Source organism: Platalea leucorodia (assembly GCF_965183815.1).
Source record: "Platalea leucorodia genome assembly, contig: HAP1_HAP1_SCAFFOLD_259, whole genome shotgun sequence".
Lineage (NCBI taxonomy): Eukaryota > Metazoa > Chordata > Aves > Pelecaniformes > Threskiornithidae > Platalea > Platalea leucorodia.
The window spans coordinates 73,089-92,616 of NW_028121311.1; the positions used below are offsets into that span (position 1 = coordinate 73,089).

The 19,528-nt window shown below is 58.4% G+C and overlaps 1 protein-coding gene across 1 annotated transcript; it reads left to right on the forward strand.

Moving 5' to 3' along the window:
* Window positions 1-9,653: 9,653 nt before the first annotated feature.
* On the forward strand, window positions 9,654-19,258 carry LOC309603927 (scavenger receptor cysteine-rich domain-containing protein SCART1-like; the record flags this gene model as incomplete). Its single annotated transcript, XM_082338805.1, has 8 exons — window positions 9,654-9,684; window positions 12,829-13,143; window positions 14,954-15,272; window positions 16,124-16,440; window positions 16,527-16,834; window positions 17,244-17,291; window positions 18,151-18,375; window positions 19,208-19,258. Coding segments are annotated over 8 exons (1,614 nt in total), but the record flags the coding sequence as incomplete, so codon positions are not given.
* Between the last annotated feature and the right edge of the window lie 270 nt (window positions 19,259-19,528).

Consider the following 19,528-nt stretch of genomic DNA (forward strand, 5'->3'; position numbering starts at 1 on the left):
AGGCTAAATGTTAGATGTTTCAGTGCACTACAGTCTTTATGCAATAGTACAAAGACATCTAATTGTCTGGTGCATGTTTAAGCATATATATGTGTGTGTGCACTTATTTAAGGAAAAATACCCAATAACTTTCCAATGATACCTATTTATGTTGGACATCTCAAGGATTTCAACCTATGATTTACTATATATTTAATTCTTACTTTTTTTGATCTTCCTTTATTTTCATCATTAAATAGTCCTCTATATGGGAAAACTTAATAGCCAAGTAACATGAAATGCTGTACTTGCTTAGAAAATGTAATTGTTTAGTTTTCTTTGCAAAAAGTAAATATTGAATGTTCACTACTCATGGGACTTGGTATTGTACTGGCCGAATAAGGGATGGGGCAACCACCTTTTTCAGCCCTCTGGGTGACAAAGACACAACTTATTTTCAATTTCCACCAGGGAAAGATGGGCCATTTGCTCAGGGAAATAAAGCCAAAAAACAGCATTATTGGATCTGTGGGAATACAGCATACAAATTCTTACCCGCGGGGTGGTCGGGAGTTTGTTATATAGGGATCATAAGGCCCCTGTTTTTCCTCCTGCCAGAAACTGGTGGACCCCAACTAGGCGTAAAAGTGTATGATAACCTCGGGGATTGAAGTATTGCCCGTAAGACGCGGTCTACCAAGGTAAATTTAGGTGGGACACAAAGATGGGGAAGTGATGAATGGCCCTCTGAGCGAATAATTGAACGTTATGGGCCAGCAACCTGGAATCCGAACGAGCCCATTGCAGGGGCAAGAGAACCAATCTATAATCTAAATGGAATAATTGGACTACAAGCGGCCCTAGAAATTATCACCAACAGGGCCGCTGATGTCATAGACCTATTAACTCGATGGTCTCAACGGGTGCGCGCGGCAATCCTGCAACACCGTATGGTTTTAGATTGTTTGTTGGCCGAGGAGGGAGGGGTGTGCGGAAAATCAAATATCTCTACCTGCTGCCTAGAAATAGATGATGTGGGAGAAGTAGTTCTCCAGTTGACCCAAGATATCAGGAAAATAGCCCACGTCCCTGTTCAAACCTGGAGTGGTTGGAATGGCGATTTGTGGTCCTGGTTACCAGGAGCACCATGGGTCAAGCAATTAATATTGTATTTGCTATGTGCAACTGCCACCTTACTGTTCCTACCCTGTATAATTCCATGTTTTAGACAATTAATTCGACATGTTGTGTCAAATATGCACTTTGTTCCTAACGCTCCACCTGATGGTGTAACAAAAATCTGTACCATCCATCAGCCACAACCAACCTCAGTACCCATCATTTAAACCCATCCCCAATTCCTTCTAAAGGAAGAAATTGCATATTGCCAGTTGTTGTTAACCTCATTCCCAATGTTTACCCTTCAAAGTTGAAGAATTGTTAAAGCCGCTCGAGAATGAGCTTGCATTGAGCAGTACCTCAGTTAACGTGTATCAAGACATTCCTTCACCCGAAACAATGTTATTCCCTTTTTCCTTCCCACAATTTTCCTCCACCCTTATCCCCAGCTCTCTCAGCTCCACGTTTTCTTTCTTCCTCCCTTTTTTTTCTCTCTTTCTCTCTCCTTTTTGCCACCAAGCTGCAATGTTGAGCCACAGGGTGGTGTAAAGGACCAATAGAAAATGTGGTTTTATCTCGACATTGCCGCTGTAGCGCCATCCAGCGTCGCGCTTTGAAAAGACCATCTTCTCCACAGTTTTGAGAAAAACAACCTCGTGCGCCTGCGCAGGGACTAAAGGCGCGAAAAGAACCGAGGCAGGGACAAAAGGCACAAAAAGAGCAGAGGTGGGGGCAGCACGTCCGTGGTGAACCGCACGTACACATTTGTGATCCGCGCATGCGTGAGAGCCCCTACATAAGGAGCACACGAGCCCCTCGACGGGGGCGGCGGCAACGTGCGCGAGACCACTCCTTCCGTTCCTGCACCATCAAGGCTCCCCCCCCCCGCTTCGGTCCCCGACGAAGCCTGAGGCCACCAAAGACCCAGCGGAAGATCATCGGACTCAAAGTGGTGGTGATAAACTCCTCCTTCTCTTTCTAACTCTCTCTCCCCTATTCTTTTCCTCTCCTCCCTTGCCCTCCCTCCTCCCTCCATTCTCTTCTCCCCTCCAATAAAAGTAAAAGGTTGTACGACATCTGACCGATTCCAGCGTCTTAATCTCGTCCTTGGGATCGTATCGAAACCTCCCCTGACATCGGATCGGGACACCAGGGTAATGCACTGGGAGCCATGGAGCCACACTGGGAGCACTGGGGTGGCACTGGGAGCAGTGAGGGTGGCAGTGGGAGCACTGGGGGGAGTAAGGAACCTGCACTTGGATCACTGGGGCAGCACTGAGAGCACTGGGTGGAGCCAGGGAGCCGCACTGGGAGCACTGGCATGTCACTGGGAGCACTGGGGCTTTACTGGGAGGACTAGGGTAAGCCACAGAGTGATGCTGAGTGCACTGGGGGGAGGCAGGGAAGGCAATAGGAGCCTTAGGTGTCACTGGGAGAACTGGGGAGAGGCAGGGAGCCATACTGAGAGCACTGGAGCGGCACTGGGTGCACTGCGGGGGGAGCCAGGAAGCCGCAGTGGCAGCACTGGGACTGAACTGGGTGCACACGGGGGGCCAGGGAGCTGCACTGGGAGCACTGGTGGCAGTACTGAGAGCACTTGGGGGAGCCTCGGAGCCGCACTGAGAACACTGGGGTGTCACTGGGAGCACTGGGGGGATTCAGGGAGCTGCCCTGAGAGCACTGGAAGGAGCCATGGAGATGCACTGGGAGAACTGGGGTGGCACTGGAAGTACTGGGTGGAACCAGGGAGATGCACTGGGAGCACTGGGCTACAACTAGGAGCACTGGGACGAGACAGGGAGCCACATTGGGAGCACTGGCGCATCGCTGGGAGCACTGGGGGGATTCAGGGAGCTGCCCTGAGAGCACTGGAAGGAGCCATGGAGATGCACTGGGAGAACTGGGGTGGCACTGGAAGTACTGGGTGGAACCAGGGAGATGCACTGGGAGCACTGGGCTACAACTAGGAGCACTGGGACGAGACAGGGAGCCACATTGGGAGCACTGGCACATCGCTGGGGGGAGCCAGGGATTCGCACTGGGAGCACTGGGGTGTCAGTGGAGCACTGGAGGGAGCCAGGTAGATGTGCTGGGAGCACCGAGGGGAGCCAGGGAGCTGCACTGGGAGCACTGGGGTGACACTGGGAGCACTGAGGCTTTACTAGAAGTACTAGGGTGAGGCAGGGAGTGGTAGTGGCTGTACTGGGGGGACCCAAGGAAGGCACTGGGAGCACTGGGTTGCACTGGGAGCACTGGAGCGAGGCAAGGAGCAGCACTGAGAGCACTGGGGAGGCACTGGGAGCACTAGGGAGAGCCAGGGAGCTGCACTGGGAGCACTGGGGCTGCACTGGGAAGACTGGGGGGAGCCTGGGAGCCGCTCTGAGAGCACTGGAAAGAGCCAGAGATGATGGGCACTGGGAGCACTGAGGCAGCACTGGGAGAAGTGGGGGCAGCCAGGAAGCTGATCTGGGAGTACTGGGGAGAGCCAGGGAGCCACACTGGGAGCACTGGGGCTTTACTTGGAGGAGTAGGGTGAGGCAGGGAGTGATACTGCGTGCACTTGGGGGAGCCAGGGAAGGCACTGGGAGCACTGGGTTGAACTGGGAGAGCTGGGGAGAGCCAATGAGCCACACTGAGAGCACTAGAGCAGCACCGGGTGCACTACAGGGAGCCAGGAGGCTGTACTGGGAGCTCTGGGGCATCGCTGGGAACACTGCGGGGAGCCAGGGAGCTGCACTGGGACCAATGGGGCAGCACTGGGAACACTGCGGGGAGCCAGGGAGCTGCACTGGGACCAATGGGGCAGCACTGGGAAAACTGGGGGGAGCCACAGAGCTATACTGTGAGAAAAGGGGCAGCACTGGGAGCACTGGGGCTTTACCAGGATGACTGGGAGGGGCCAGGGAGTGATACTGGGTGCACTGGGGCGGCACTGGGAGCCCTGGGGAGAGCCAGGGAGCCATACTGGGAGCACTGGGCCACCACTAGGAGCACTGGGATGAGACAGGGAGCCCTACTGGCAGCACAGGGGTGTCACTGGGAGGACTGGGGTGGCACTGGGAGCACGGGGGCAGCACTGGGAGCACTGTAAGGAGCAAGGAACCTGCACTGGGACCACTGGGGCGACACTGGGAGCCCTGGGGGGAGCCAAGGAGCCACACTAGCAGCACTGGGGCTGAACTGGGATCACACGGGGAGCCAGGGACCTGCACTGGGAGCACAGGGGCAGCACTGGAAGCAGTGGGGGGAGCCATGGAGCTGCACTGGGAGCACTGGGGAGAGCCAGGGAGCCACACTGGGAGCACTGGGGCTGCACTGGGAGAACTGGGGGGAGTCACAGAGCTGCACTGGGAACATAGGGGTGGCACTGGGAGCACTTGGGCTTTGCTAGAATAACTGGTTGGGACCAGGGAGTATTACTGGGTGCAGTGGTGGGCACCAGGGAGCTGCACTGGGAGCGCTGGGGTGGCAATGGAAGGACTGGAGGGGATCCATGAGCTGCACTGGGAGTTCTGGTGCCACACTGGGAGCACTGGGAAGAGCCAGGGAGCTGTACTGGGAGCACTGGGTAGAGACAGGGAGCCGCACTGGGAGGACTACGTTGGCACTGGGAGGACTACGTTGGCACTGGGAGTACTGCGGCTGTACTGGAAGGACAAGAGGGAGGCAGGGAGTAATAATGGGAGGACTGGGGGGAGCTAGGGAGAGGCACCGGGAGCACTGGGGTGCCACCGTGAATACTAGGGGCAGCCAGGGATCTGCCCTGGGAGCACTGGGATGGCACTGGGAGCACTGGGGGGATGCAGGCAGCAGAACTTGGAGTGCTGGGGTGGCACTGTTAACACTGGGGAGAGCCAGTGAGCCGTACTGGGAGCACTGGGGTGCAACTGTAATAAATGGAGAGAGCCAGGGAGCCGTACTGGGAGCACTGGGAGGCGACTGCGAGAAATGGATAGAGCCAGGGAGCCGTACTGGGAGCACTGGAGCAGCTCTGGGAACACTGCGGGGAGCTAGGTAGAGGCACTGGGAGCAATGGGCTTACAATGGGAGCCCTGGGGTGAACCAGGGAGCCTCACTGTGAGCTCTGGGGCAGAAGTGGAACCACTGGGGGGAATTAGGGAGCAGCACTGGGAGCACTGGAGTGTCACTGGGAGCACTTGGGGTGCCAGGGAGATGCACTGGGAGCCATGGAGCTTCACTGGGAGCACTGAGGTGGCACCTGGAGAAACGGGGGAGTCAGGCAGAGACAATGCGAGCACTGGGGCAGCACTGGTGGCACTGGGGGAAGGCAGGGAGCTGCTCTGGGACCACAGAAGTGGCAGTGGGAGCGCTGTGGAAAACCAGGGAGCAACACTGGGAGCACTGGGGAGGCACTGGGAGAACTGGGGGAAGTCAGGGACCTGCACTGAGAGCATTGGGGCTGTATTGGGAGCCCTGGGGTGAGCCAGGGAGCTGTGCAGGGTACCCAGCCTCCTGAGCTGGAGGACAGGGACGGGGAGCAGAATGAAGCCCCCATAATCCAAGGGGAAAGGGTCAGTGACCTGCCACACCACTCAGACACGCACAAGTCTGTGGGGCCAGAGGGGATCCACCCAAGGGTACTGAGGGAGCTGGCAGAGGTGCTCACCAAGCCACTCTCCACCATCTATCAGCATCCTGGCTAACCGGGGAGGTCCCAGTTGACTGGAGGTTAGCAAATGTGACGCCCATCTACAAGAAGGGCCGGAAGGAGGATCCGGGGAACTACAGGCCTGTCAACCTGACCTCGGTGCCAGAGATGGTCATGGAGCAGATCATCCTGAGTGCCATCACGTGGCACGTACGGGCCAACCAGGGGATCAGGCCCCGCCAGCGTGGGTTTATGAAAGGCAGGTCCTGCTTGACTGACCTGATCTCCTTCTATGACAAGGTGACCTGCTTAGTGGATGAGGGGAAGGCTGTGGATGTTGTCTACTTGGACTTTTGTAAAGCCTTTGACATGGTTTCCCATAGCATTCTCCTGGAGAAACTGGCTGCTCCTGGCTTGGACAAGTGTACTCTTTGCTGGGTAAAAACTGGCTGGATGGCTGGGCCCAGAGAGTGGTGGTGAATGGAGTCAAATCCAGTTGGTGGCCAGTGACAAGTGGTGTCCCCAGGGCTCAGTGTTGCGGCCAGTTCTCTTTAATATCTCCGTCAATGATCTGGACGAGCAGATCGAGTGCACCCCCAGTAAGTTTGCAGTTGACGCCAAGTTGGGTGGAAGTGTTGATCTGCTGGAGGGTAGGAAGGCCCTACAGAGGGACCTGGCCAGGCTGGATCGATGGGCCGAGGCCAACTGTGTGAGGCTCAACAAGGCTCAGTGCCGGGTCCTGCACTTGGGGCACAACAACCCCAGGCAACACCGCAGGCGTGGGGAGCAGTGGCTGGAGAGCTGCCTGGCGGAACAGGACCTGGGGGGTGTTGGTTGACAGCCAGCTGAACATGAGCCAGCAGTGTGCCCAGGTGGCCAAGATGGCAATAGCACCCTGGCTTGCATCAGGAATCGTATGGCCAGCAGCACCAGGGAGGTGATAGTGCCCCTGTACTCGGCACTGGAGAGGCTGCACCTCAAATCCTGTGTTCAGTTTTGGGCCTCCCACCCCAAGAAGGACATGGAGGGGCTGGAGCGTGGCCAGAGCAGGGCAGCGAGGCTGGGACAGGGTCTGGAGCACAAGGCTGGGGAGGAGCAGCTGAGGGAGCTGGGGTTGTTTAGTTTGGAGAAAAGGAGGCTGAGGGGAGACCTTGTTGCCTCTACACCTGCCTGAAAGGAGGCTGCAGCCAGGGGGGTCGGTCTCTTCTCCCCAGTAACAAGCAATAGGACGAGAGGAAATGGCCTCAAGCTGTGCCAGGGGAGGTTTAGGTTGGATATTAAGAAAAACTTCTTCACTGAAAGGGTAGTCAGGCATTGGAACAGGCTGCCCAGGGAAGTGGTTGAGTCTCCATCCCTGGAGGTATTTAAAAGACGGGGAGATGTGGTGCTTGAGGACATGGTTTAGTGGTGGACTTGGCAGTGCTGGGTTAACGGTTGGACTCGATGATCTTAAGGGTCTTTTCCAACCTTAACAATTCCATGATTCTATGAATCTCTCCATACTGGGTAAGGAAGGATCTCTCAGTCTCAGGAAAGGGATCTCAAACCCTGAGAGGCGTCCCTGCTCGAGGGGAGAGTCACCTGGCCTGCCGTCCAGCCGCCATGCAGGGAGAGCTCACATTGGGCCCATCCTGATGGTAATATGTACAGGGTGAAGTAGCTGCCTGCCAGTCAATAGTATAGACACGATATCTTCATTTTAGCTCTGGCAACTCGCATTTTTGGCTTTTGAAACCACCTTTTGAAATCTTGTTCAAGACACCTTCACTCCCTTGTACGTCAGCCAGGGGCTTTCCAGCTCACACGTTCACCCCAAGGACGTGAGGGCTGTTGCTCCTGCGTCAGCCTGAACCAAAGTGCGGCTCGGAGTCAAGTGTATCCGTCACATTGACCAGATGCAGGAACTCTGAGGGTTTTATTCCTCTCTCTCCTCATCCTCTTTTCCTAGGGTGTTTTGGAGTTTAAGGGGGGATTTTTTGTTGTTGGAGGTGTTTCTGTAATTATTTTGCTGAGGAAGGTGGTGCGGCCTTGAAGCCCTGGGAGGCGGGGAAAGGCCTTACGTCCGGCACAAAGCCGGGAGCTCTGACCCCACCGTGAGCCCTTCTCTGCCCACGGCTCCCAAGAAGCATTTTCACCTCCCCACGGGCCTTCCCGGTGCCTGTTGGGATCCCTGCCCTGGAACACGCCAGAGCACGGGCACCGCTGCTGCGGGAGGCACGACGGGACAGGGGCCCCGCCCACCCGCTTCCGCTGGAAGCCCCGCCCCCTCCCAGCACCCGCAGGGGCCCTGTGCCCCGGAAGTCGCTCTCCTCTGCCGGCCATGTGCTCCGCTGGGATTGGCTGGCAGGACCGGCCACCCCTGCCGCTTGGCCCAGAGATACGTCAGACCCGGAAGGCCCTTCCCCTGCATCCACAGGGGCCGCCATTTTGGGTTGGCCGCCATTTTGGGACAGGGCGCCGCCATTCCATGGCAGTGAGCTGCCCTTTTGTTAAAGCTCATCCTGCTCTGTGATTGGCTAATGGCCATGTCTCGACACCGTCAGAGCCGTGTGTCCTCAGGCAGCCCCTGTGATTGGCTGGCCGGACCGGCCACCCGTCCCAGCGTCCCCAGGGGCACGTCCCAAAGGAAGCCCCCTGTCATTTCCTACAGGGAGGCCGCCACTTCTGACAGCCTCATTCCCCACGTCTTTTCATCCTGCATTGTGATTGGCTGACAGCCATTTCATGACACCTTCATACCCACATGTTCTCAGACAGCCCTGTGATTGGCTGCCCACCTCCTTTGGTCCAGGAAGTGCTCAGATATAAAGATATATGCATTTATATAATATATATGTATTTATAAGTAAGTATAGAAATGCATACAAATACATATTTTATTTATTTCTAAATAGGTACAATATTTTTATATCTATACTTCTGTATATGTACTTAATATAGAGTTTTTTATGTCTATGCAAACATTTATAAAGCTATAGAGAGCAAATATATACAGCCATAAAAAACCCCATAGGTATAAAACGGATAAAACCTTTTTTTAATAAGCGCTACCGGAGTGAGCATTTAAATTTTAAATGTGAAGAGAAACAAAAGGAAGAGGCCAGGTGGGGGTCCCCCACTTTCCCAGGCTGCAGAACAAGCCCTGACAGGTCTGGGGTGGGGGGGGCTTCAGGAGGGCAGAGGGGTGCCTGAAAGGTGGTGGGGTGTGGACAAGCTGGAACGTGCCCAAGGGCTACGGCCACCTCCAAGGAATAAAAGACTCCTTTGCCACACGATATTGAATATATATCACCACATATATATTATAATATATAATAATATATGTATATTATAATAATAACATAATAATATATATGTGGTGATATATATTCAATATATATAATATATAGAATATTATATACATAATAATATGTAAAATATATAATGATATCATAATATATTATATATTATAAATTATATGTAATATAATTAAAATATATTATAATAAAATATAACAAAATATAATAACTATGATAATATTATAATAGCATAATATAATAAAATTACAATTCTTATAATATAATAATATAATTCTATATAATATAATTAGTATTGTAATTATATAATATGAAAATTATAATATTATATTAAAATATAATATAATGTATGTATTATATATATTGTATATAATATATATCACAACATATATGTAATATATCACCACATGAGTACATAGGAAATACGTTGGTATGTACTTGTGAGGTCACTGGAGCCTGCGTAGCCCAATGGCAAGTACATGGCAAATGGGCAGATACGTACTTGTGAGGTCACTCTCAGACGACAGGCCAGGGGCTGACCCATGGCATGTACAGCGTGTTGTGAGGGCTCTGCTGCCTGAGTAGCTGCTAGGCCAGGAGCAGGCCCATGGCTTGTGTCTGTGCTTCTGAGGTCACTCCTGCCTGAGGAGATGATACGCCAGGAGCAGGCCTATGGACTGTGTGAGTGCTTGTGAGGTCACTGGTGCCTGAGGAGATGATAGGCCAGGACCTGGCACATGGCTTGTGAATGTCTTTGTGATGTCAGTGCTGCCTGAGTAGCTGGTAGGCCAGGAGAAACATGTCTTGTGCTGGATATTTTGAAGGTCACAGGTGCCTGAGAAGCTGGTAGGCCTGGAGCAAGCACCTGTCTTGTGTAGGTGTTTGCAAGGTCATTTGTGACCGATGAGCTGATGGGCCAGGAAGAGGCCCATGGGTTGTGTGCGTGCTTGTGAAGTCACTGCTGCCCTGGTAGCTGCTAGGCCAGGAGCAGGGCCATGGCTGGTGTAGGTTGCTGTGGTGTCACTGGTGCCTGAGTAGCTGAGAGGTTAGGAGCAGAACAATGGCTTGTGTAGGTGTTTGTGTAGGCGTTTGGTCATTGGTGTCAGAACACCTGATAGGCCCAAAGCAGGCACATGGCAGGTTTAGATGTTATGACATCAACTGTGGCTGAGTGACAGATAGGCCAGGAGCGTGCACATGGCTTGTGAACAAGCTTGTGATTTCACTGGTGCTGGAGTAGCCTATAGGCCAAGAGCAGGCATATGGCTTGTGTGGGTGCTTCTGATGTCATCAACATAGTATTTAGACCCCACCCAAACATGGCTTTTTGGAAGAACCATCATCAGCAGAAGCCCGTGCACAGCACACACACCCGTGTGACAGTGTAACTCTTGAGCAGACAGCGCTGGCAGCAGGAGGGATGTGAGGTCACCGTCACTATAACTGCTGAGCACCCAGTGGTGGCTGTAGGAGGGTGTGAGGTCACCGTCACTCTAACTGCTGAGCACCCAGTGGTGGCTGGAGGAGGGTGTGAGGTCACCGTCACTATAACTGCTGAGCACCCAGTGGTGGCTGTAGGAGGGTGTGAGGTCACCGTCACTACAACTGCTGAGCACCCAGTGGTGGCTGTAGGAGGGTGTGAGGTCACCGTCACTGTATCTGCTGAGCACCCAGTGGTGGCTGTAGGAGGGTGTGAGGTCATCGTCACTGTAACTCAGAAGCACGCAGCTGTGGCAGGAGGAGGATCTGAGGTCCCGTCACCGATGGCACCGCGTGGCCGTGGGGCTCGGTGCAGAGCGGCCGTGTGCATCAGCGGGGCATGCCGGGGGCCGGGAGCTGCCCGGCCCCGTGTCTGCGAGGCCGAAGGAGCAGCCCCTGCAGCCCTGGCTGGAGCAGTCGGGGTGGGGGTGGCTCGGGGGCACCGCAGGGATGTGCCTGGGCACGGTGCCAGGAGGAAACCACAGACTTCCTGCCCGGGCGCTGCACTGCGCGGGGAGCGCGGTGAGCGCTGCGAGGCCACGGGGGCTGTGGTTTGTGCACCTGCAGGCTCCAGCTCCCGATGTGCCTGTGGGGAAGAACGGCCCCTCGGGGACAGGCTGAGAGTCAGGGGCCTGACTGAGCCTCTGGGCTGCAGGTCTGCTGCCAGGGCAAGGCCATGGCCCAGCTCGGGCTCCTGCGAGGGACCCAGGGTGGGGCTGTGCAGGGAGGGACGGGCGAGCCAGCCCTCCTGGGATGGAGCTCTTCCCCTGCCCAAGGCCCTTGCCCAGCTGCTGCTCCCAGTACAGTGGGGTCCGTAGCAGGGGCAGGGGCTGTTTCCTTCCTGTCCTGACACAGACCCCAGTGCAGTCCCAGCTCCGTGGTTCCCACGTGTCGGGGGAAGCTGGACACTCACACCTTGGGTTCTTGGATGAGCCCACCATAGAAGATGCTCAGGGCTCCCAGTCCCCACAGCAGGGTGCAAGGGGTGACGGAGTCATTTCCCCTCCACACTCAGCTTCTCCCATGATGATTCTCTTACGTAGCAACCATGATACCCGTAGCGGGACACATATGTCCCTCATATATGGTCATGAACAGCGCTGGCGAAGTTCATTGGAGGGCTGGGCTGTGTCGGAGGGGAGATAGCTCCCGATAACGTCTCAAACGGTGCTGCTGCTGCTTTGATTGGCTCCTCCTGCAGCTGGGTCGGCATCTGCAGAGATATATTACCCTCCCATTGTCGTTGTCCCCGTGAGTCCCCAGGAGCCGTGGCAGGGAGTGGGGCGCAGCAGGGCTGTGCCAGCAGGGCAGGAGGCTCAGGATGGGGATGGAGGCACTCCTGTCCCCGCGGGTGCTGTGGCTGCTCCTCTGGGTGCAGCTGTGCAGGGGTAAGTGCCGGTTCCCTTGTCTCACAGCCCAGGGCCAGCGGGTACCAGCGGGGTCATCGGGATCCCTTTGGGAATGGGGTTTCTTTCCAGGCTCCACTGAGACAAGGGTCAGAAGGTGCTCAGGTCCATGGACCTTCTGCCTTTCCCTGTGCCTCTCTGTGTTTAAGGCAGCCCGTGCCTGGCTGCATTTATGGACTCCCCCATCCTGGGTGACCCTTTTGGGACCCCTTGTTCCCCAGTTCTGTGCCCCTGAGGCTGGCAGTGGCCCAGGTGATGATGGCAGCACTGAGCCATCCCCAGGGCACAGCCAATCTCCAGGGTGCCCCGGAGGGTTTGTGTGCTGCTCCCTGCCCCAGGGTGCAGGGGAACCCCGACCCCAGGAAGGCAGTTTGTGCCCCACAGAGAGAAGGGGCCCGGGCTGTCTGCACCCACAGGTGGCAGAGAAGTTTCCTTCCTGGGGGCCCCGGTCCAGCACAAGAGTTGGGCTGATGCCTGGGGTGAGGAGACGATATGGGATGGGGGGACCCTTGGGATCATCTCGGTGCTCCCTGAGGACATGGAAAGCCCTGGGGGTGTTGTGGGTTTGGGTGGTGGCAGGGCAGGTGGTGGGCAGGGGAAGCTGCGGGCCTGGGGGCATGGGGCTTTCCAGGGTGTGCTTGGCTGGGGAGGAGATGGTGCCCTGTGCAGGGCCTGTGGGCACGGTGTGTGGGTGGGCATGGGCAGGGGGCTGTTGGAGTGGGAGGAGGTGCCAAGGGCTGTGGGGCAGTGAATGGCCCAGCAGGGCTGGAGTTGGCCCCCCCAGCCTGCACAGCCCGTGGGGAGAGGAGGGACCCCCACACTTCCCCAGGGACAGCTCAGGGAGGAGAGGGCTCCCATCCTGGTGCTGTGACTCGACTCCCAGAGCTGCAGCCTGGGGCTCGGCCCTCTCCTGACCAGTCCCGTGTTTTGGTGTTTGAAGGGGCTGCGGAGGTGAGGCTGGAGGCTGGCGGCGGGCGCTGTGCTGGGAGAGTGGAGGTGAAACACCAGGGCCAGTGGGGGACCGTGTGTGGTGACTTCTGGGGCATGGACGATGCTGCAGTGGTTTGTAAGCAGCTGGGCTGTGGGGCTGCTGTTGAAGCTCCTCAGTACGGACACTTTGGGCCAGGATCTGGCCCCATTTGGATGGATGATGTTGGCTGTCGTGGCACCGAGTCTGCCCTCTCTGACTGCAGACACAGAGGATGGGGTAAACACAACTGTAATCACCGTTTGGATGCTGGAGTGACGTGTTCAGGTAAGGGGCCAGCCTGTTCCCTACCTTTGTGGCCAGGATGGGGGAAGGGACCTGGCTGTGCCCTCAGGGAACAATGACGGGGTACTGGAGCAGGGCCCAGTGTGGCCAGTCGCACTGCCGAGCTGGGACTGTCATTGCTGGTTTCCCCAGTCCCTGAGGAAAGCCCAGGGGTAACTTGCCACTGCCTGGCCCCAGATGCGGCTCAGCCCACCCTCCTGGGGCTGGGAGATGAATGGCCCACTCTGCTCCGCAGTGTCTGTTCCTTCCCATCTCTCTCCTTTGGCTCACCAAGGAGCTGCCTGGCAGCACTGAGGACCAGGTGCCCCCATGCCAGAGGCACTGAGCACAGCTCACGTGGCCACCAACAGCCCCTGGGGAAGGACCCAAGATGGTCCCCAAAGCAGAAGGGCTGCTCAGAGGGGAGGAGCACTGGGCTTGGGCAGAAGAGCAGGGTGGCCCATGGCCACCACATTTCTTTCCCAGGGTCATCCCATGAGAGCCAGCCCACAGGGAGTGCAGGCAGTGGTGATCTGCTTCCCAGCCTCTCCTGCCTGCCCCAGCCCCTGGCTGCCCTGTGCCACGGGGGATTTGCCAGCACTTTCTGGCTCTCCTTGGTGCCTGTCCTTGCACTGGGAGCTCGTCTCAGCCCAGGGCTGTACCTCTGCCTGCTCTCCTGCCTTCTGTCCAGCCATTGACCAGGGATGTGCATGCCTGGCAGTGCACTCTGGCCCTGGCTGAGGACTCCTCCCCAGGCAAGCACTGGAGCTGGTGAAGACAGAGACTGCATGTACACTCACACTGCATCTGTGCCCTGTGACATGTCCCATCTAACAGCAGTGCCCCACTGACCTGAGAACCACCGGGGAATGTGGTGCATTTCTGGTGGCTCCAAGGGTTCCTCAGCCAGGCCCTGAGCTCAGTGGGCAGATCAGGCTGCAGCAGCCAACAGTGCCTTGGCCAGTCTCCCTGGGCCCCAAGTGCTTGGAGTGCTGCCAGGAAGCCCAGGGTCTCCAAAATGGCAGCAGTTGGTCCGAGCAGTGCCTACGGCTGGGGGTTTGGGAGTGAAGCAAGGCCACAAGTGGTGTGCTGATGGCTGAGGAGCGGCAGGGTGTCCCTGGTGTTTTTGTGCCATCAGCAGCCCCTGGGAGCTGCTGGGAGGGTCGTGGGGCTCTGTGCCTGTGGCCACCTTGCAGACCAGGTGGGACGTGGGCATGTAACTGCCAGAGGGCTCTGGGAACTCTCTGGGGACTTTGATTGCTCCAGGATTTGTCCGGCTGGTCAGAGGGGAGAGCCCCTGCTCAGGACGCGTGGAGATCCATGATGGGAACGAGTGGAAAACTGTCTGTGACTCAGACTTTGGTCCCAAAGCTGCCGACGTGGTCTGCGGGGAGTTGCAGTGTGGCGCAGCCCTGTCTGTGCCCAGGGCAGCTCACTTTGGAGAAGGTGTTGGTGCCATGTGGGACAGAGAGCTGCAGTGTGTGGGGAATGAATCCCTTCTCATCTCCTGCCCCAGGGGATCCTGCAGAGACCAGCCCTGCACCCACACGAACGCCGCTGGTGTCACCTGTACCCGTAAGGACTGAGGGTGGGGTGTTCCATATCTGGGGGTGTGCTGGGGCCAAGGGGAGCAGGGCCGGGACAGTGCCATGCTGTGCTGGGTGTGAGGACAGAAGGGGTGATGTGGTTGTCTGCAGCCCTAAAATCAGGCAGAAAGAGGAGAAAGGCAGGCTCTCCTCCATTTGGCTGCTCCTCCAGCTGCCAAGTAGGTGAGAGCACAAGTCCACCCTCCCTCATTCTTCTCTGTCCCCAGAGTACACAGGGTTCAGGCTGGTGAACGGCAGGACAGCGTGTGAGGGGAGGGTGGAGGTCCAGGTGCTGGGGACCTGGGGCACCCTCTGTGCCTCCCGCTGGGATCTCTCAGATGCCCACGTTCTCTGTCGTCACCTTGACTGCAGGTTTGCTGAGTCCATTCCCAGAGGAGGGCATTTTGGGAGAGGCACGGGACCTGTCTGGAGAGACTCATTCCACTGTGATGGGACTGAAGCCCACCTGGGACAGTGCCCAGTGACCGCCCTGGGGGCCTCACCGTGCTCCCATGAGAACGAAGCTGCTGTCATTTGCTCAGGTGAGTGCTGGGACAACGCTGTGTAAACTCCATTTGCCCCTTGGGTGTTGCATGGCCACCCAAAGCAGATGACCCCATGACAACAGCAGGGTGAATTTCTCCCTGGAGAAACCTTAGCTTCATCAAGAATCTCTGCCCCACCCAGGGAAGGGGCTCAGGCCCTGGGGCCCCCGCCAGGCCAGGAGTCCTCAGCTCTTCTGCTGCAGGACAGACGCAGGACAGGGCTGTGGGTCTCAGCTCCATCCCCCTGACTGCAGACAGCCCTGTCCCAGCCCCACAGAGAGTCCCACAGAGCCCAATCCCCCACCCACAAGGGGTGTGAGCTGCAGAGTAGGGCTGGGCTTTGCCCTCACTTCTGCTCAGCACAAGTCCCAATCTTGTCCTGTTTGATCGGAAAGGCCCCCCTTGCTCTGCTCCCTGCCAGGGACACAGGCTCCCAGGCCCAGATCCCCAGGGATGCAGAGGGGCAGAGGCGTGTGTGCTCTGCCCCATGGCTCAGCAGTGCCAAGGCCAGCGCTGAGGTGGGGCAAGGCTTGTCCTGGGGCTGCCTGTCCCCAGGCCACCGCCGGCTGCTGCTCCCTCCTGCAGGAGCTGCCCCATCTGCCTCAGCAGGGACGTGTTGGGTGGCTCTGCCCCACCAAGAGCAAAGGGAGTGTCTTGCTCAGGAAGGCTCAGGGACTGGGGAAGCAAGCCTGTGGAAAGCTGCTCCTGAAGCTGACCGCAGAGGGCTGGGGGCAGGCGGGTGAGCTGCAGGGGGTTGTGAGGGTTGGAGAGCCTGGAGAGGTGCTGCAGGTTTGTGGGCTGTCTGGTGCTGCTGAGGGCTGGGGCATGGCTGCTCTCCCCAGGCCCAGGCAGCTCCACATCCCTGCGGCTGGTGGGTGGAGGGAGCCGGTGCGACGGGCGAGTGGAGATCTTGCAGCGCGGGACGTGGGGCCGAGTCCTGGATGAGCAGTGGGACATGCAGGAGGCCAGCGTGGTGTGCCGGCAGCTGCGGTGCGGAGAGGCAGAGAGAGCCTACAACCCCCCGAAGCCTCAGAGAGGGACGGGTCCCGTGGGGCTGCAAGGGGTCCGGTGCGCAGGGCACGAGGCCAACCTGACCCTCTGCAACACCTCCCTGCCCATGAGCGCGCTGGCAGCAGGGATTGCAGAGGACGTGGGGGTCATTTGCTGGGGTGAGTGGCACTGCACAGGCCCCCCAGGCTCTGGGCTGGGTGGGCAGCCGGCCCCTGATGGCAGCTGGGGTTTCTTCCTGCTGCAGGGAGCCGGCAGGTCCGGCTGGTGAACGGGTCCGGGCGCTGTGCTGGGAGAGTGGAGGTCTACCACCAGGGCAGCTGGGGGACTGTCTGCGATGACCAATGGGACCTGTCTGATGCCGCCGTCGTTTGCCAGCAGCTGGGCTGCGGAGGGGCGGTGCAGGCGGTTGGCTCTGCTCAGTTCGGGGAAGGCTCTGGTCAGATATGGCTGGACAGCGTGAACTGCTCCGGGGCCGAAGCTGCTCTCTGGGACTGCCCGGCAGGGTCCTGGGGGCAGCACGACTGTGGGCACAAAGAGGACGCAGGAGTCGTCTGCTCAGGTCTGTGCTGGGAGCTGTGGTGGGAGCCCAGTGCCCGGGGAGACAGGACAAGGGGAGAGCCGGCAACATCCGAGGCTGTCCCTGGCTGCCTCTGAGCCCCTGCCTGAGCCAGTCCTGGGGACACCCATGCACAAACCCCCTCGGTCCCACCGGGGGCCCCTTGTAAGCTGAGCTGTCCCCAAGGGTTAGCGGGGAGGGCATGGGTGTCTGTCCGTCAGGGACTTCTCTCTGCCCCTGGCAAAAGGGTGACTTGCTGGCCGTGCCTCTGCCTGGCTGAGGGCCTGGGGGGTGAAGAGGCTTCTCTGCCCCCATAGCCCCAGACCAGCCTGTTCCCCTCTGGGCTCTTTCCTCCCAGATTTCATGGCCCTGAGGCTGCACAACAGCACCAACTGCTCCGGGCGCCTGCAGGTGTTCTACAATGGCACATGGGGGAGCGTTTGCTCCAACTCAATGACTCCCAGAACGGTGTCGCTGGCATGCAAGGAGCTGGGCTGTGGGGATGGAGGGACCCTGGAAACACGCCTGCCCTATGGTAGGGTGTCTGGCCTCACCTGGCTGGATCGCGTGGAGTGTGGGGAGAGAAACAGCTCCTTCTGGCAGTGTCCTTCTGCTCCCTGGGACCCACGGTCGTGTGATGACCTGCGAGACGAGACCCACATCACCTGCAATGGTAATTCGGAGCTCCCCGGGCACCAGCATCCCCCCAGCTCCTGCTCCCTGCTGGGCACAGTCAAGCGCAGAGACAGGGCCCACAGGGGCTGTTACTTTACATGCCAGACCCTGCTGCTTGTGGTGGCACAAATGGGACTTCAGCTCTCAGAGCCCCACACATTCCCCAGCAGTTGCCAGCCGGGCTCCCAGCAGCGCCCGGGGCAGGCAGAGGTGTCTGCAGGCGAGGTCTCAGGAGAGCCCAGCCAGGGCTCCAAGGAGCGTCCCCTCCACGGACACCCTCCTGCTGCTCTGTGAACCAGGGTCCCTCTGGGGCTGAGCAGTCAGGGTCCCCCACATTGCCGTGCGTGTCCCCTGAATGACTGGGGTTCAGCTGCTGCCGTGAGTGAGGCGGCACGGGGAGGCGTGAGCAGAGCTCAGCCCCACGCTCTGCTGCACGACCCCCTTCAGCAGCCCCTTCACAGCAGGATTTCCTTCTGCAGGGAGTCAGCCAGAAACACCCGCGGCCCTGGGGACCGTGTGCCCAAACTCCACGAGCTGCACAGGTAGCTGCTCCTCTGCACGCCGCTCTGGCCTGGCAGGGCTCTGCCTGCTGTCCCGGTGCCCTGGGAGGTCTCTGCCTTCTCCAGACAGGGAGAAGATTCGTGCCGTGGGAGGCGAGAGTGGGTGCTCAGGCAGAGTGGAGGTCTGGCACCGCGGCTCCTGGGGGACGGTGTGCGACGACTCCTGGGACATGCAGGATGCCGAGGTGGCGTGCAGGCAGCTGGGCTGTGGCCCCGCGGTGTCTGCCCTGGGCGAGGCTGCGTTTGGGGAGGGGACGGGCCCCATCTGGCTGGAGCAGGTGGAGTGCCGGGGGACAGAGCCATCTCTGCAGGACTGCTGGGCTCGGCCTGGGGACAGCGGTGCCTGCCGGCACAAGGAGCATGCTGCCGTGCGCTGCTCAGGTGAGCGGCAGGGCTGGGACCCTTGATGGAGCTCTTGGCAGAGCTCCTGAGAGCAAGGCCGTCCTTGTGCAGCCTGGGAGCCTGGTGCCAAGTGGGCAGCAGCCTCTGTGGGGCTGGATGTCCTCTGGCTTCTGCCTGCAGCCCTCAGGGGCATCTCCTGGGCTCCCTGCGCCATCCTGCCCAATACCCAGAGCAGGGCCCTGGGCTCTGTCCTGGCCACCCTGACCAGTTTTGCAGGAGGGGCAATTTGGGTGGGATGTGTCAGGGATACATGCACACATGCACGCACACACGGCGTGTGAGAGAGGAGGCTCCCTGGTACCTGCACACCCACCCTCTCAGCCCAGCTCTCCTTCTCCTCTTCTGCAGCTGCACCCAGGACAGCAGCACCAACCCCCCGACCAGGTAACCTGTCCTCCCCGCTGGTGCTGGGTCTTCTCAGGGCCAGCTGTGACCCATGGCGGGAGGGAAGGGGCTCCTTGCCAGGATGTGAAACTCCCAGGAGGAGGCACTGGGATAGCAGTGGGGTGCGGGGGTTGGGGAGGTCTGTGATTTCCCCATCAGGGTGGGATCTTCCTGATGACTCACTCCTGGGGTCATCTACCCCTGGTGTAATGGGGGTCAGGACTGGGGTGTCCCAGCCCCCCACCTCTCCCAGGCTTCGTGCTGCCCTTTTTGTGCTCCTGCCATGCAGATCCCACCCGGGGCCGTCCGTCCTCCAGCGGGAGAGTCTCATTGCCCGTCATCATCTGCATCATCCTGGGGGCCCTTCTCTGCCTTGTCCTGGCCCTCCTGGCCGGGCAAGTGCGAAGCGCCAGGGCTGGGCGCGGAGGTGGGTCGTGGGGAAAGATGCCTTCTGGCAAGGCCAGGGGTGCTGTGAGGTGTGAGTGAGTGGCAGAGGCAGAGCTGGGGAGATAAGGGTGTGTGCTGCCTTCATTCCCATGCACCGCCTCCTTGACTGCCTGACCATGGGCCACCAGCAGCAAGGGGCAGAGAGAGTCCAGACATGGGGGGAGGTAGGGATGGGGCAAGGACAGAAATGGCAGAGCTGGGCTGGAGGAGATGGGAGCAGAG